Here is a 19,006-nt window from a genome sequence, read left to right on the forward strand (position 1 = left end):
ACCCTGGCAGGGAGAGGGAGGCGCAACAGCAGTTTTTGGATGCTAGGTGCCGGCGCAGCATCAAGCGGGAGATGGCGGGCGCTGAGAGGAGGCGCTCAGCCCGCTTGGCGCAACGGCAACAGCGGCACCCCGATGCCCCACGGGAAAAGGGTGGACTCTCTCCTCCTAGCCCATAAGTACAGAGGTTTCCCGCCTTCCCCTCCAAATGGAGATCAACTGATTCCTAAGGTTAGAACCCCCGAGTAGGCAGCTCTCTTAAGTCTCACTCATAGGATCAAGCAATTAGCATCTGTAAGCGTCATTAGGTTGAATGGGAATGAAGCCTTGGAAAAGAGCCCTATTGTCTGCGTGTTGATTCTGGCTACCTGAGGATTTCAGAAGGCAGCAGGGGCGACCTCCTGACACTACTCAAGGTTCTTTATTTTTAAACTGGACCTGGACTGGACAGCCCTTCAAATAAAGGACTCTCCTCTGATAACCCTTCAAACTGAGGACTGTCCTCTGTAAGGTAGGGCACATGGCCACCCTAGGGTTCAGATAGCAAGGGTGTACGGAGAGGTGTCCTTAGTGGCTGCCTGCCACTTATGGAATTCCTCCTCCTCTCAAGAGCCAATGAGACCCCTTTAAGAGCTGATATAGTTCAGGGAGGTAAAGTAGGAGCCATGCAGTTACAGAGGCAGATCAGTTACGTTAGCAAGGGCCATAGCTCAGCGACAGACCATATGGTTTGCATGCAGAAGGTTCAGTCCCTGGCATCTCCTGTTTTGTTCATCTGTATGCTTGTTTCTTGCATTTATATGCCACCCACTTAACAAAGTCCTCTGGGTAGTTAACAAAAAGATTAAAATCATAAAGACAATTAAAAACCCTAGTAATTACATCGATTAGAAGCCAACCACTATACAAAACTGAATAAAATAAAGACAACCAGCAACAACAGCAATATTTAACATAGCACAATAAAGCACTGAAGATATTAAAGCGATCTTTAAAAGCCTGGGAAAATAATGTCTTCAGCTGGTGCCGAAAAGACTATAATGTAAGCACCAGGTGTCAGGTGAGCTTCTTGGCGGGGGGGTAGTCCACATTTGGGGCACCACTGCCTAAAAGCCCTTTCTCTGCTAACCCCCCACTGTACCTCATTTTGAAGGTGCACCCTAAGAAGCACTGAAGACAATCTGAAGACAACCTTCAAGTCTGAGTAGGTAAATATGGGAGATTATCCTTCAGGGAACCAGGCCCCAGCTGTTTATGGCTTTAAAGTTTAAACGCAGCTGGAACTGGGCCTGGAAACAGACTGTGCAGATGAAAAAGTATTGGCATGATATGATCAAAACAATGGTCCTGTTTAGTAATCTTGCTGCCCTGTTTTGGACGAGCTGAAATTTCCAGACCCTGTCAGACATCCCCTCCCTATTCGTTGTAATAAGCCAGGACAGGCAAGCGTCGAGCAAACAGGTGGTCAGGTGAACCTGTCCAAGCACCTTATTCATATCCTCAGGCCTATTAAACCTATATCTCAGGTTGCACATCTGGGAACGGCTTGAGGCCTTGGACAGCTACTGTCAGGGCATCTCTACACTAGCCTAAAATCCTGCATTTAAAACAGGACTTTCTGCTTCTGTTTTAAATGCAGGATCACAACTCCCTTTTTCATGTGCTTCCTTCTCCCCCACTCTCTTCCCCCTCCTTCTCCCTGTATCTGAGTCTTCCAATATCTTTCATTGATCGCGCTCCTCTTCTTGCTGCTTCAACTTTTCATGGAGGGAGCTCAAGCGGAACACAATGGGGTAATTTGATAGCTCAGGGCCGATCTACATTGCGCCCGCCATTGCAACGAATTCGGTGTCCTGTCGGGTTAAACGCTCTCGCATTAAAATGTGATTAACCACACTCAGCCATTTTCCCTGTTGCGGTGCTTCATCGAATGCGCAAGCTCAGTTCACACTTGAGCGCTGTGCTGTTTTCCTGCTCTTAAAGACAGCGGCTCTCATTGGAGGTTCAGAAACTGTTCCTGTTTCTTCCTGTTTCTGCTGATTCCACACCCACCGCACAGCAGTGGTGCGGGAGTAGGGATGGCGGAGAATTTCTCCCCGAATCTTCGGGGGGCCGAGTGCCAACGCATTCGGCCCCCTGAAATCGGCAGTGAAATTCTCCGCCCCCCCGCTCCCCCCCGGGACGGGACTTACCTTTGGCGAATGTTCCTCCCGGCGGCGGGTCCCGGCGGCGGTTCGGCGGCGGTTCGGCGCAGGCGGGGGCGGCGGCCGGTCTCCCGACCGGCTGCCACCTCCGCCATTGCAAAAAAAAAAACTAAAGTAAAAAAAAAACAACCCGTGATAGGCTACGTAACGATTTACGTAGCCTATCACAGCTAGATTTCCAAAGTCAGCCATGATAGGCTACGTAAATCGTCATGTAGCCTATCACGGGTGACTTTGGAAAAAAAAAAAAAAAAGCGTGTACGCAAATGGCGGCGGCCCATGGGCACCGCCATTTGCGTTCCTTATTTTGGCACGTCTAGTCTACGTAAAGATTTATGTAGCAATTTGCTATTTGCGTTGCCCTTATCTTCTCCATAGTCTACGTAAATCTTTTTTTTACTTTTTCCAAAGTCACCAAAGCTGACTTTGGAAATCTAGCCATGATAGGCTACGTAAATCGTCACGTAGCCTATCACGGGGTCTTTTTTTTTTTTTACTTTTTGTTTCACGGCCGGGGAGACGGGGCGCTTCTCCCCGGCCTGAATTTTGGCCGGGCGAGGCGGGAAGCCTCCCCCACAGCCTGAATTTCGGCCAGGCGAGGCGGGAAGCCTCCCTCTCTTCACCTGGACTTCGGGGGGGAAAGCGAAGCGCCTCCCCCCCACCGCGAAGCCAAGCTGCGAAAAGGTAATTGACTTTCGTACATCCCTATGCGGGAGAGGCTTGTTGTCTTCCACATGTTTTCCTGGCTTTGGGAAAAATGACCAGCTTGTCCCTTGCTGCCACCACTGTAGCAGGTGGGGGTGGAGGGAAGAAGGAGGCAACTATCCTCTTCTCCACCCCCACCTGCTGGAGGTCAGGGCGAGCAGCTGGGGGGTGTCTGCCAATGCTCTTTTCCCCACGCCAGCCCTTGACAGCTGGCGCAAGGAAGAGGGGCAGTGGCGGGAGCACCCAGCACTCGTGTTTGGGGGGGGGGTGTTGCTGGCTTCTTCGAAGATTCGAAGCTTCATGTCGGTCCGGTCAGTAGTTGGATGGGCAACCACCTGGGAATCAGGCTTCCTGCACTGAACATGGGGTTGTTCTATCCCTTCAAATGAGACTAAGTTTTACCCCCTTCTATCCCCCACTTCGGCTTTTTTAAAAAAAATTAAGGCGTTATCTTCAAAGAATCGTGGCTTCTCTGCGATTTTTTTTTTCTAATTCAGGCATGATCTTTGAAGATTCGGCAATTCGAAGACATCCAGCCCTTTGCTTGTTGCTGAGGAAACACTGAGTGCTGAGGAAGCTATGCGATCAGTTAGCCGGAAGACGACATGGGGCTGTTGAGAGCTGTGAATGGACAGGAAGGAAATACAAACACTGCCATATATGGACAGGCAGGGGAGGGGACTATGACCAGATACGGTAGTGAAGGAGGAAAATCAGAGCACATTAAGGGGAAATACTGGGATATCAGGGTATTGAAAGCAGGAGCACGGAAGCAGGAAATTCCGGTTCCAATTCGAGGCGGCTACTGCATAGTGTGAAAGACGGGCGGTGAAACCTCACTGGAAGCGAAAAAACCCGTAAGTATAGATTGGCCCTCATTATCTGCAATCTATTTAAAAATGGAACAAAGGGCATTTAGTGCAGGAGACGCCTTGGAGGGTCATGGCGTCATGTAAGGAGCCCACAAAATTCTGTGAAGGAGCAATCTCAATCGCAGGATAAAAGCTCCATGTGAAGAAAGCCTCAGTTGTAGTACTGGATAAGATGGGTCAATGGTTTGACTCATTATAAAGTAGCTTCATATATTGTTTCAGAAGCACTTTAAGAACTTCCTGTTTGGGCTGCCTTTTAATGTGGTTCTGTTTTTGCAAGGAGAGGTATTTTCCTTTTTTACTGCCCTGAACCTCTAAATAGAAATAAATTGATACATTTCCAATCATTAGTATTATTTAAAATGATCATTCATCAAAAAACAGTTGCTGAAAGAATCGTGTTATAGATACCATCACCAATAGCCTGGTAATAGCAACATCAGAAAGGATTCAGTGAAGGCTGGTAGCTCCAATTTCGATGGGGCTGTGAATACATTCTGGCTTTCAGACACAACTAGCCAGACCTCTAAAATGAGCTATCCAAGGTGCTGAACCTATTTGGGGGGTGGGGTTCAGTGCCTTGGATAGCTCCTTTAGAGTTCTGGCTGGTTCTAACTGAAACCCACAATAGATTTACAGCCCCACCAAAATCGGAGCCACCAGCCTTCACTGGGCCTTTTACACTTCATGAGCGGTCAGAATCATAGAATCATAGAACAGTAGGGTTGGAAGGGGCCTACAAGGCCATGCTTACTTGATACTAGACTTTAACAACGACAACCCCGCTGAAAAACAACATGGCTTCCACAAAGGTAAGTTCTGTCTCACTAAACATTTAGAGTTCTTTGAGGGTGTCAATGAACATGTAGATAGGGGTGATGCGGTAGACATTTTTACTTGGACTTCCAAAAGGCTTTTGACAAAGTCCCTCACCAAAGACTCCTGAGCAAACTTAGCAGTCATGGAATAAGAGGAGAGGGCCCCTTATGGATCAGTAACTGGTTAAAGAACAGAAAGCAGAGAGTAGGATAAATGGTAAATTCTCCCAATGCAGGGAAGTAAATAGCGGGGTCCCACAGGGATCTGTATTAGGACCAATACTTTTCAACCTGTTCATAAATGATCTGGAATTGGGAGTGAGAACTGAAGTGGCAAGTTTGCAGATGACACCAAATTCTTTGGGGTGGTTAAAACAAAAAGGGATGGTGAACAGCTCGAAAAGGATATCTCCAAATGGGGGAAAGGGCATCTAAATGGCAAATGCGGTTCAATGTAAGCAAGTGTGAAGTGATGCACGTTGGGGCCAAAAATCCCAGCTTCAAGTATAACCTGATGGTATCTGAGCTAGCAGCGACCGACCAAGAAAGAGATCTTGGGGTTGTGGTGGACAGATCGATGAAAATGTCAACCCAGTGTGCAGCCACTGTAAAAAAGGCAAACTCCATGTTAGGCATAATTTAAAAAGGAATTGAGAATAAAACTGCCAATATCATACTGCCCTTATACAAATCTATGGTGTGACCACACCTGGAATACTGTATACAGTTCTGGTCACCACACCTAAAAAAAAAAGGTATTGTAGAGATATCTTCTGCACTGGAAAAAGTGCAGAAAAGGGCAATTAAAATAATCAAAGGCCTGGAGCATCTCCCCTGTGACAGATGGTTAGAACAGCTGGGATTGTTTAGCTTGGAGAAAAGGAAGATAAGGGGGGACATAATAGAGGTGTACAAAATTATGCATGATGTGGAGAATGTGGATAGGCAGACGTTTTTATCCCTCTCTCAAAATACTAGAACCCGGGGTCATCCCATGAAGCTGATTGGCTGATTCAGAACAGATAAAAGGAAGTACTTCTTCACATGGCACATAGTTAAATTATGGAATTTGCTACCGCAGGATGACCACCAATTTGGATGGCTTTAAAAGCGGGTTAGACAAATTCCTGGAGGAAAAGGCTATCAATGGCTACTAGTCTTGATGGCTATGTGCTACCTCCAGTACCAGAGGCAGTGAGCCTATGTATACCAGTTGCTGGGGAACATGGGTGGATGCTGTTATGCTTGTGTCTTGCTTGTGGTTCCTGGTTGACAGCTGGTTGGTCACTGTGTGAACAGAATGCTGGACTAGACAGACTCTTGGTCTGATCCAGTATGGCTCTTCTTATGTTTTATGTTCTTATTAGACAATGCTATGAGAGCAATCCAGCCAAAGTTAAACACTTTTAAGCTCCATTGATTTCAATGGGAAATATTTAGGCATACATTTACCTCCCCCACTGAAATCAATGGGACTTAACTTTGGCTGGATCATGTCCTGTATATTTAATAGCTATTTTGCAGTAATTTGCTGGATTTTTTTCAGTTCTCATTTGGAAAAAAAATAATTAAAATCAAATGTCCTTATTAATTTTTGCCAAATTAAATGTACACTTCTTAGAATATAGTTCTTTAAATTGAACTCATGTGACTTAATAGATGCCAAGAATCAGACTGAACTCTGTTTTTTCAGGAATTCGTACAGCACTATTTCTATGACCAAGCTGTACTTATATATAAGCCACACTGTTGATAGAAAACATACTGCCTGGAAGCTTCCACCGTTAAGTGGTACATTTTTCACAGCAGACAGGACTTATTCCTGGTTCTGGGTGGAGACACTCTGGATTTAGCAGCAAAGAACAACTGTGTTGGGTGGCACTTTGTTGAAGTGACAGATTGTTAGGTAGAAAAAGTTGTAAAACACCCCTGATTTACAGATCACCATGGTGCACATCCAAGCTGGTCACCTGTAATATCCTGCCAATAGGTGTGGAGAATTTAACAGCATGTCTGCAGCTGATCTCAAATACAATGAAGCATGGAAGTGGTACAATTCTCCTCATCATTTGGCTGGTTCTTACAGAAAACCCATTTACCACATGGTTACATGGATGCTATGGTAAATTGCCTTTTGGTGAATTCCCATCTGTATCCACACTTATCAGTGCTTATCCAAAGAACTAGCTGCTGACGTTCACAGAGGTTAATTAAAAGGAAAGAGCTGAACATCTACAAAAGCTTATTAGCCTGTAAGTCTACACAGAATGCATGACTTCCCACAGTGAATTAAGCCAATTCTTCATGCAGTCCAGAGACGACTTGGATAGAGATCGGGAACTTTAGAAAGGGATTCTCAGACTTTTCCAGAATGGTCCTCCCACGTTAAAAAGCAGAACAAACAGTTTTCCAAATGTAGCTATGCGGAAGGAGGAAAAAACCTTATTATATTTAAAAGTGAAAGCCACAACCCAGACACATATAGCATTTTCACTAGTACTCATAGATTTCAAAGGGAATGATAAAAGGACGTTCAAAAGCTTCACCTTGGCTGGATTGTCCCTTTAATTTTTAAATGTAGTAAAGGCTCAATCCTATGCATGTTTAGACAGAAAAAGTCCTACAATTCCTGTCTATTGGAATTTATGTGGAAGAATATTTTCCCAAAGTCTCTTTATTTGATGTTTCATGGAGCTTTGAAGCTACAACGCTCTTGATATGTATAAGTGACATTCCAGTGCTCTCAGAGAGGACCCCTCTTAATTTTGCCTTAGTTTTTGAATACTTCGTGCTTGAATACTTATTTTTGAATACTTATTGCTTTTCTATTTGTTTTTGCATGTTTTTGTATTGTTTTTATCTTGTACATTGCTTTGACAGGTTTCTGTCCCTAAGGGTAGTGTAAAAATAATTTAAAATAAATAATAATAATAAAATGCCCTCTACTACTCCTTCTGTGCTCACTCCTTTCAACCTTTCCACATTTCCCTCTCTTTTCTGCTTTTGTGTGTCTTGCATTTCGCATCATAACAACAACCAGCAACTGCCTGCACTGTACACTTAGGAAACCATACTAAAGCAATTAAGGCCAAAACAAGAGCCCTTTGGAGTAGAGAGCAATTTCCCTTTTTCAAACCTCTTCAAGGAGCTCCATGGCCACAATCCCAAAGACTGTATTGCATGCACAATGGTAGCTTTTCTAGATTCTTATAGGGAAGGATCTCCTTAGTTCCCTGATAAGCAGCTCCCAGAACAAAGTGGAACAGTTTGAAGGTCTTTGAGCGCACACACACACTCAGCAAGGCTATCCCCACTGGGTTCTTCTAACCACCCTGTATTTTCCTTCTCATAGAAGACTTATTGGTACTGCTAGGGGTGGGTCTTAGGCTGAAGTCCTGGGCCTTGCAGGCCAGTGGCCCCCCAAATGACCACCCAGGGGGTGACAGGTGATCAGGACAGAAGCAAACAGGCCCTACATCAACTCCTGGGCCAGCATGGGCACCAGGGCCGGCCCAAGACATTTTGCTGCCTGAGGCACACCAGCAAAAGGCAACCCAAGTCAAGGTGCATAGTATCCAAAGTCAGCCAAGTTATTTTGGTGAGACATGAGGCAGAAAAACCAATAAGCACTTCTCCCTATCCCTGGCAGCAGAAATATAACCAAGTAAATAATAAACTGTCCTTTTAAGACACCCAAAATGTGCTGCCTGAGGTGACTGCCTCACTTTGCCTCATGGTACGGCCAACCCTTATGGGCAGACACTGGTTGCTTGCTGCAGCATCCTTTCTTCTTATTTTTAAAAACATTTTATGGTGGAGGGGGCCAGCAACCAGGCATATGGATGGTTGCAGCGAGTGCTGCGTGACGGAGTGAGCTCCCGTCTTCAGTCCCAGCTTCTGCCAACCTAGCAGTTCGAAAGCAAGAAATTGCAAGTAGATAAATAGGTACCGCCTCGGCGGGAAAGTTAATAGCGTTCCGTGCACCTCGGTGTTCAGTCATGCCGGCCACATGACCACGGAAGCGTCTTCGGACAGCGCTGGCTCTTCGGCTTAGAAACGGGGATGAGCACCGCACCCTAGAGTCGGACACGACTGGTTGGGGACACCTTTACCTCTTTTTTTTTTATGTGTGTGGGGGGGGGTAAACTGAAAAATATAGTAACATTTTCTATGACAAAATGGTACTTCATTCCCAAGTAAATGTGTTAAGTATCAGGACAGCAGAAGCAAACTCCATTTTATTCCTACAGTCATGACAGTGCTATAATTTAAGTGAATCTAAAACGATAAACTGCACAAAATCAGATTATTTCTTTCTTATCAGGGTTGGCAAACACTTTAGTTTGTTTGTTTTTGCTCTAACCTGTCAGGAATGAAAAAGCAGGTGTAACGCATGGAATGGTGGTGGCGGGGAGAAGCATTGCTGGCTGGGTAATGCTGGGAGTTATAGGAGTTTTTTTGTCTAAACATGCATAGGGTTGCGTCTTGAGAAGACTACAGAGTCAGAGAGCCATGCACTGACCTACGTTTTGCCACTGCAGAGAGCACTATTACATGCATACATCGGTCTGTGGACATCTGGCATCAGCGCTTCTTAGTAGCTATCCGCCTGAAGCACAACCCTCTTTCCCCTTTCTGTCCAGCTGCTCAGTCACAGGAAGCTTTTTCGGATTCAGGGGAGTTTAAAAGCTATTGTAATGCAGCACTGAGGCAAGACAGAGGAAAATCAGTGGGAAAACGCTTCTTACACATGGTTCAGCCTGCACACATCTCTGAATATATACTGGGGTTTATAATCCTGGCTTTTTCATAGTTGTGCTTTATTTTCCTTTATATTTATTATTTATATTATTATTTATTTATTGTTTATAAATAATAAACATGATTTATTGTTTATGCATCTAATCTGTTCTAAAACGATGTTATTTCTCGGCTTTAATCATGTCATGACAGACAGGTTTCCAACGTTAATTTTATAATGAAACATGTTATTTATACAGCCATAGGTTAAAAGTGTTGTCCTCAGCTTCCTTTATATTATCTTCTCATTCTGTAGCTGACCACAGAGAGCTCTTCTTTTTCTCCACTCCACCTTTTGAAATCCATCTCCCCTCTGAGCTAAAGAATGCCAAATTTTTAATCCATTCTGTTTGGTATATCTGCCACAGGTGTTGTTTATTTCTGCCAGGAGTGTTTACATGACAAAGTAACAATAGCAGATGTTGTATTAGGGATGCTAGTAATTAGAAATGCAAACTGTAATCAGTTTAATTGGTAGATTACTCAATTACATCTTTAGGTGATAACTCACTTGTGCCAATTTTAATGTGAGTAAAGGTACACTTGCTTGATTATTTTATGGCTCTTCTGGTTGTGGTATGTTACTATTATATGCTTTTGCATATTAAAATGTAAGATTTCTTACACTTTCTTCAGCAGTGTAAGAACGACAGTGTAAGATCATTGCTGAGGTGCAGCTGCAAACACTTTTACAGCCAATATTACTTGGACTGTAATCCTGTTCCTATTTATCTGGCAGCAAACCCCACTTAACCCAATGGATCTGACTTCTGAGTAAACACGCAGCAGCAATTCCTGAATCTCCAGAGGAATTATTAGAAATGATGTGAATGTAAAATATCTGCTCTGTAGGCCACTTTCAATGTAACACTATACACACTATGTTGGGTCCAGACTACTTTCACTGAAATGAGGTCTCATTGAAATCAGTGGGGCAAGTTAATCATGTCTTCCCATTTATTTCAGTGGGAACTAACTAAATCGGGTTCCAACTCAGAGTTTTTATTTTCTTAAGCCTGTAATAATGTGTACAGACGATACCACCCTAATGGCAGAAAGCGAAGAGGATCTAAAGAGCCTCTTGTTGAGGGTGAAAGAGGAGAGTGCAAAAGCTGGTTTGAAACTCAACATTAACAAAACGAAGATCATGGCATCTGGCCCCATCACTTCCTGGCATATAGAAGGGGAAGAAATGGAAGCAGTGACAGATTTTACTTTCTTGGGCTCCAAGATCACCGCAGACGGTGACTGTAGCCATGAAATTAAAAGACGCTTGCTCCTTGGGAGGAAAGCTATGGCAAACCTAGACAGCATAGTAAGAAGCAGAGACATCACCTTGCCGACAAAGGTCCGTCTAATCAAAGCTATGGTTTTCCCAGTAGTAATGTATGGCTGTGAGAGCTGGACTATAAGGAAGGCTGAGCGCCGAAGAATTGATGCTTTCGAACTGTGGTGCTGGAGAAGACTCTTGCGAGTCCCCTGGACTTCACGGAGGTCAAATCAGTCAATCCTAAAGGAAATCAACCCTGACTGCTCATTGGAAGGACAGATACTGAAGCTGAAGCTCAAATATTTTGGCCACCTAATGCGAAGAGAAAGCTCCCTGGAAAAGACCCTGATGCTGGGAAAGACTGAAGGCAAAAGGAGAAGGGGACGGCAGAGGATGAGATGGCTAGATGGCATCACGGATGCAATGAATATGAACTTGAGTACGCTCTGGGAGAGAGCGCAGGACAGGAAGGCCTGGCGTGCTATGGTCCATGGGGTCACGAAGAGTCAGACACGACTGAACGACTGAGCAACAACAACAACAAGCCTGTCAGACTGTATATAAATATAATAGATCTCTTTATATGGAGGCAACATCTTCTCTCAACACGACTGAACGACCGAACAACAACAATAACTGAATATACATTCATTGATAATGTTATACTGCAGCCTAGCCTTCCCCAACCTGGTGCCCTCCATATGTTGTGGACTTCCCATCAGCCCCAGCCAGCATGGTAAGGGTCAAGAATTCTGGGGGATGTGTCCAAAACATCTGGAGGGCACCAGGTTGGCAAAAGCTGCTGCAGCCATTTGCTTTCCCTATCACAAATCTTTCATATAACATCAGAATGAGTTCCATGTCATTGAGTCATTTGGGGATTTAAAGGGTGGCGCAAATGCTTGCTGAGGCCTAAGGACCAGGATGTGAGAAGGATCGATGTGATCCCTTGGACTTCACAAAAAGGGCCAGTTTGCACCTCACGGTAGGCCAGAATTGCTGAGAATTCTAGCTTACCATGAACACGCATAAGAAGATAGTTCCTTTAGAGTTCTGGCTGAAACCCGGCACAGATTCACCACCCCACTGACATCGGAACCACCAGCCTCCACTGTATTAGCCTATTAGCCTGCCTTGGAATTATGGGTAAGTTGTAATGGCTTTGGGGGCACTGAACAGGGTACCAACCGAAATGGAAGTCAGGTAATTTATAGGGTTAACAGCAGGGAGGTGCTGTGAATTGATCAGCCTACATGTGTGAAAGGATGGCCACATGCCAGTGCAAAGTTATGTGCATACAAAGTAAGCCCCACTGAAATCCATGGGGCCTAACTGTTGTGGAGTGACAGCCTTTGGCTAATGGCTGTCATACACCAGGTGACTTGTGTGCCTGCCTGTTCAGTCTATTGTCTGGGTCGTTACTGCTGAAGGGGAACAGTTCTTATGGGTCTTTATCTTTGAACTGAAATGGGACAGGAAAGCCCTTCAAACAGAGGACACCTTCAAAGAGAGGACAGTCCTCTATAAAAGAGGACACAAATCCAGAGCCATCCTATCCCCAGGGGAGGGGGAAGTAGAGGAAGGGAAGAATTTTTCATTTCCCCTCCAGCTGACTCCAATGGGAGGGAAATATGTACACACCAGCTCCAGAGCAGGCATAGTTTCAGGTCAATTTTATGGCCATTTCGGAGGAATGAGGAGACTTCAGATCCCGTGGATCCACAGCTGCCCCAACACACACACACGACATGTCCCCAAATAGACCTGTTTTGCCCACCACCGCTGAAGGTACACCGCTGGTGGGGCATCTATCCTGGCGGAGCTATCCGTGGGTGTACCAGGAAGCCTTCAATGGTGCAGGTGTAACCCCGCCCACAGACCTCCCTCTCTGTTGGTAAATCAGCACTTACCCTTTTTCCTATGGCCCCACAGCCAGGCTCCGAGAGAAGGCAGGGCTGCTCCCACAGTAAATGCTTTTGTGGAACTGGCTTTTGAGAGAAACTTGCGTGGCAACCACTCTGAGTAATTCCTATTGGCCAGTAAAGACTTCTCTGTATAGGAAAGCCTCTTTTTGTAAATGGGCTAAGAAGGAGTGCACTGGAGAAGCAGAACTGAAAACAGCTGCTCTCTCCTTTCTAGTAATTTTAGGTATTTTATTGCTATTTATGCGCAGCATTGAGTTTATTAGATTGTAATGCTATATTGATTATATAGGATGCTACGGTGGGTAATTTTAGCATAAAAACAGCTAAATATTATTATTTTTATTTAATATTGATATCTAATCTGGCCATTGGCTCTTTCTTAGTGAATACCCGTGAATTAGGTGTAATCCATTCAGTCAGTGGAGGCTGGTGGCTCCGATGTCAGTGGGGCAGTGAATCCGCTCTGGGTTTCAGTCAGAACCAGGTGCACCTTGGGTAGCTCCTTTAGAGTTCTGATTGGCTCTGACTGAAACCCGGAGCGGATTCACAGCTCCACTGACATCAGAGCCCCCAGCCTCCAGTGCATTCAGTGTTAGAAATATGGTGTTGGATCCAGATTTGTGCTGGCTGGGAATTATGGGAGTTGCACTCCAACACATGTGGAAAGTACCAGGTTGGGGAAAGCTGTGGTGGTCATTACAATGGAGATGTACAGGAACTCTGTCCAGGGAAGTAGACCCTGACACTACCGTTCTTTTCATTTACAGTGTTCCTCTCATTTCCTTCCCCTTTCCAACTGGTCAGCCCAAGCGGGCACCGTGCTTTATGATAGCTAAGAAAAAACCTATTCTGTCAATACATTTTTATCAGATCTGTATCATCATAATACTTCTGCTCATCAAGTTTCTTTTCCACTTCATTCGGATCATTTAAAATTTTATTCTTGCACATAGCCCTTGGGTAAGACATGAAAGGAGTTGAATAACACGGTCAACAAATTAGCTGCCTAATCTTGAATGAATGAATTAATGTTTAGTGTTTTCACAATCTGTGATCACAGAGTCCACAAAACAGCTTGAATGGGGCAGGCGGTGGGTGGGTGGGTTGCACTTTGTGCCAAGTAATTAGTATTGCTAGGCATGGTGCCTACATGGGAAAACTAAAATCATAAATATGTGACCTGTAAAAGAGCATCAGCTACAAAGCTGCTTATCCCTATTTCAATGACACTACTATACCATCATTTCTGTAATGTTAACAACACAACTGTGTAAGCTGCAGTATCTTTTAAATAACATTAAATACTAAATACCAATTCACATTAAATCATTACTGCCACCCAGCTTGGAATCAATAATAAAGAGTATCTCCACTAGCACCATCCTAGGCATGTTTACTCAAATATAAGACCCACTGAGTTTAATGGAAATAATGACAAGTGTGTTTAGGGCTCCAGCCTAAACAGGTGGCACCATGGGAATACTGGAACAGCTTCCCATGAACATCAGAGGTCTTGCTCTGGGTACCTTCAGTGAATGAGGTTCATGAGATTTCTACCAAAGGCTTTTTCAGACGACTTTATGAAATGTCTTCCCCACAGTCTGCCCTGTGTCCTACTTTACAGAACACAGTCCTCCATTTGAAGGCATCCTCTACCAAAAGGCTGTCCAGTCCTAGAGATACAGAACCATAAGAAGAGACAACAGAGGGCTTTGAAGGTGTCCTTCAACAGTTAGCACCTGGACAGCAGACTGAGCAGTCAGGAATACAGGTCATCTAGTCAGTCTTACCCGCTATGGTGAGATGTATTGCATTTCTATTTACATTAAGAATCATTTCCAAATTTGCATCTATGCATATATATTAGAACATGCGCATTTTATGCAAATCTGTATCCCCCTTTGTCTTTTGGGGAGGGGTGATGCATTTCCTTTTTCTTTCTTTTTTGGCGACGGGAAAGTGGCCACCCCAACTCCCAAGGAAGCACTCCAGGCTCAGGCACCATATGGTTTCAGGCACCAGGCTAAATCCTAGCTATTTTGTGTAGCCTTCGGGTGAAGTTAAAATTAGCTTATTTGATCCTGGTGGGGCTTTTGTTTCCATTGCTGACTACTATGGTTTATAATATTGTTGTTAATTTTTGTTAGGTGCTTTGGGTTGGGTTGGGTTAGCTTCTGCAGTACTGTATTCTTCCTGGTGGGTTTGTGTGTGTGTTTGTATCTGTTTTGACTGAGTTCTTGCTTTATTTCAGTGATTTGTTGTTAGCCACCTTGAGTTGTTTTTACAACATAAGGTAAGGTATAACTTTGAATAAAGGAGGGAGCAATCCTATGGCCTCTAGTCAGCAGCTAGACAGCCACAGGATATCTGGTTTTCTGGGAACCAACCTCAGAGACTGTGCTCCAAAGTCGGTTCCCGGAGAACCGACCTCCCCCCACTTCCGCGCTGTCTTACAGGCAGTGTGGAAAAGCCCTGTGCTCCGTGCTCGCAAGAGGAGCACGGAGCACCACAATGGGGCGTGCTGGGGCATGTGCTGGGGCAGGGAGGGTGGAAATGCCTGTATGACACATCCAGTGTGTCATATGGCAGCCTCCTCCCCCACTCTGCCCTCCCATGGCTAGACAGCCGAATATGTCTAGCTGAAAATGCAGGGCAGGAGGAGCGCGGAGGGAACGATCCTCTCCATGCTTCTCCTGCCCTGCATTGGATAGGCGGTCGCCTCTAAGTTCGGGGGCGGCCACTTATCTGGATAGGACTGCGCCCTAAACCTGTGACCATCTAATCCTATACATGAATACTCAGAAGAAAGTCTCACTGTGTTCAATGGGGCTTTTGCCCTAATTAATATATTTATGACTGCAGACTTACCTGGGAATAAGGCCCATTAAACGCAACAGAACTTACTTTTGAGTAGATGTGCGTAGGATTGTGCTGGTAATACTGTAAATCATTTATTTTTCAGAGACACACATAAGTTGTTTACATCATCATTCAAACAGGACACCTTTCACAGACAAGAATTCTGGGTTGTTGTTTTTAAGAAATCATATCTTAATAAAGGAATGAATCACATCAGTTTGCTAATGTGTGCAGTCCTATACAAAAGAGAGGAAGAAAACTAGGGAGCCAGAGATGTAAGTAGGATTGTGTGATTCTGGATCTTTTTCAAGGTGTGAGATCCTTCACAAGAATCCATGAAATTTGTTTCCGTATTCCCAAGCATCAGACTGCAAAAACAAGTTTAAACTGGCTTTGCCATCTTTATTCTAAAGTAATTCCTTAAAAAGAAAACTTTGTAAGAGAAAAATCCAATGGTTCTGATCAAAACTTCTAATTCTAGAGGAACTGTAGAACACACGCCTCTTGCAGAGCTACCATCACCCATGACAAAAGTTTCCTTTTAAAATTAACCTCCTGGTCAAGTTTGATTTGTACATTCAAACACTTCGTTTTTTCTTTGCAAGAAGGGGAGAGAGAGAGAGAGAGAGAGTCTTGAGGATCCTGTTGCTGCCATGTGTTTCCCATCAAGTCTCCTGCTCTGGACCATAAACATTCTTAAGTCCTGGTGGAAATGCCATCCTTGGCCACCTATTCCCATAAACATCATTCCTTCTCCAGTGGAGGCTGGTGGCTCCGATGTCAGTGGGGCGGAAAATCTGCTCTGGGTTTCAGTCAGAACTCTACGGGAACTACCTTGGATAGTTCCCTTAGAGTTCTGACTGGTTCTGACGGAAACCCAGAGCAGATTTCCCGCCCCACTGACATCGGAGCCACCAGCCTCCGCCGCCCTTCTCTTTCGCCAAGTTCCGCTCGAGCGACGAAGGGAAATGCAAGCCCGCCGCGCCTTCCCCTTCCTCCTGAGCCCCCCCAGGGGCTGTCGCCTCGCCTCTCACCTTGGGGCGCAGGCTGGGTGCCCGAGCCAGGCCAAAGCTGCAGGGCGATCTGCACGAGGAGGAAGGCGGCTTGGCGCTTGCTCATCCCGTCCATCGGTCCCGCCGAGGGAGACGCCCAGACCTCGGCTGCGGCTGCTCGGCCAAGCCCCGCTCGCCGGAGGCGGCTGGGCGAGGACCTGTCCTCTGCGGGCAGGGCAGGGCAGGGCAGGGCAGGGCAGGGCAGGGCAGGGCAGGGCAGGGCAGGGCGGCGAGCGGAGCGCTGGCGCGGGCTCCTACCTGTCGCTGGGACCGCCGCGCGCTCGGTGGCGGCTGCCCAGGCAGGCGCCGCTTTAACTGGCCGAGGAGACAGACCCGGCCCGGGCCCCCGGGGGCGGCGCTGACGGGGCGAAGGCTGCAGCCATTGGCCGGAAGGCGCCCCCCCCGCCGAGGATCGAGGCGGAGGGGGCGCGATGGGGAGGCTGGTGGCTCCAATCTCGGTGGGGCTGTGCATCCGCTCCGTCAGAACCAGCCAGAGCTCTACAGGCGCTATCCAGGGTGCTGAATCCCGGCTGGCTGGTTCTGGCGGAAGCCCAGAGCGGATTCGCGGCCCCACCGAGATCGGAGCCTCCCGCCTCCGCCGGGCGGGGCGGGGCGGGGCAGAAGCAGGCGCTGCTGGTCCGACGGAGCGCAGACCGACCGCCAAGGTGTCAACGGCGCTTTCGGCCCCGCAGACCGCCGAAGTGCGCGTGCCAAATGCGGGACAAAGCGTACGCAAGTCTTGGGACGTCTGGGAGAATGTGGCATGGAAAACTTTCCCAGACAGTATTACAGGATGCACTGCGAATCTGGGAGCAAGGGAGGAAAATGATAATGAGGCAGATCTTAAAGTTATTTATTTATTTATTGCATTTATACCCCGCCTTTTTTCCTCTTGCAAGGAACCCAAGGCGGCTTACATGATCCTCCCCCTCTCCCTTTTATCCTCACAACAACAACCCTGTGAGGTAGGTTGGGCTGAGAGTCTGTGACTGGCCCAAAGTCACCCAGTGAACTTCCATGGCCGAGTGGGGACTAGAACCCGGATCTCTGGGCTCCCAGTCCAACACTCTAGCCACTACGCCACACTGGCTCTCAATTTTTTTAATGGATTTTTTTTATGGATTTTTGAGTTTAAGAAATTATCACTTCTTAAACTCAAAAATCCATAGACTTGGAGATGGTCAAAACATATATGTTGACCAGCTCTGAGTGTCTATCGATTTTTGAGTTTAAGAAAGGATAATTCCCCCCCCACACGCCGTTAGATTCAAGTGGGATTTCTTTGTTTTCGTTCTAATTTGGTTATGGTTTGTTTTGTTACGGTCACTGATTGCAATGAAAGTTTTCCCCCATCCTTTCGTCTTTTTTTCGAGTCCCATGAATTCCAATTTGTTGTTGTTGTTTTCCCTAAACGTTCATGATAGAAAAGGTGTCACGTTTTGAATATTCTGTGGTTTGTGTGAATCAATCAATCAACATGTGATGGATTTCTGGTTCTTCACAGTGCAATCCAACGCGATGCACTCCTATGCAATGTATATACACTTACCTAGGAGTAAGACCCCATGAACTCTGTGGAATTTACTTCTGAGGAGACAAGCATAGGGTTCAGCGGGAGAGCTGGATTTATTTCTTGTCTCCTTTAATTCTTTGTGAGAATTGATTTTGTTTAATCAGATTTGCTTATAAGTTGTTGTTTTTAATATAATCCATCCTGTGCCTTTGGGGTAGAATGGGTTTTAAAACAAATAGTAACATGAGACGTATTTTTTCTTTGTGACAGCATGCACATCAATCTATTTTTGTCACCTGACATTACAGTCCAGCACTGAGGGGAAACTGCCATGTAGCTTTCACAAAATTTTAACATCCTTGTGAAACATTTGTAGAATAAAATGTGAATGTGATACAAATTAAATGTTAGTGAATGTTTTGCTGGACAAATTGAACCCATACATTTTTCATTTTGCAGAACTACTTTTGATCTCTTTGGACTCTCTTTCTGGAATCATTTGTCAAGAGGCAACCTAAAGGTAAACTATTTAGTCTGTGAAAAGGGCATTGTTTAAAGTTTTAAGTCAAGTTTGAGTGTGCAAGAGACCCCGTGATGAACAGCAGACATGGAAAGTTGTCAGAAAATTGTGGTTTTCTTAAAGAGGTTTTGGTGGTTTCAGAATCAATCATCTTTGGATGCTGATTCCTGTCTTGAGGAACCATTGATAATATTTTTGCAGCTGCAATGTGGTTGAGGGTCTAATTTTAAAGGGCAGTTTCACCTTCTGCATACCAGTGAGACCTGCAACAAAACCTTGCACAGTAAATCTGCCCTCCTAAAAGTGTTCCTGTTCAGGGCTCCAGCCAGCCACACCCTCTGGGTAGGGTATTCCATTCCCCCCACCCCCGCAATTCCATTTTTCTTTTCCAACTACATTCTGTGGCTACTGAGCATGCCCAGTCCTCATTTGGCTATTTATTGGGGGGACAGGCTTCCCTCTTTGACTTTT

The 19,006-nt window shown here is 45.6% G+C and overlaps 1 protein-coding gene across 1 annotated transcript in view; it reads right to left on the reverse strand.

Annotated features, from left to right (window-relative positions):
- The window catches only part of THBS4 (thrombospondin 4), a 54,605-nt gene extending 37,801 nt beyond the window's left edge, over positions 1-16,804 (reverse strand). The window contains exon 1 of the mRNA XM_084833365.1: positions 16,485-16,804. Coding sequence (XP_084689491.1) covers positions 16,485-16,578 — 94 coding nt within the window. The 5' untranslated portion in view covers positions 16,579-16,804. The remainder of the gene's footprint in view (positions 1-16,484) is intronic.
- Positions 16,805-19,006: the final 2,202 nt, after the last annotated feature.

Source organism: Heloderma suspectum, chromosome 2 (genome assembly GCF_057233095.1).
Source record: "Heloderma suspectum isolate Gila_16-S chromosome 2, 16-S_ref, whole genome shotgun sequence".
Lineage (NCBI taxonomy): Eukaryota > Metazoa > Chordata > Lepidosauria > Squamata > Helodermatidae > Heloderma > Heloderma suspectum.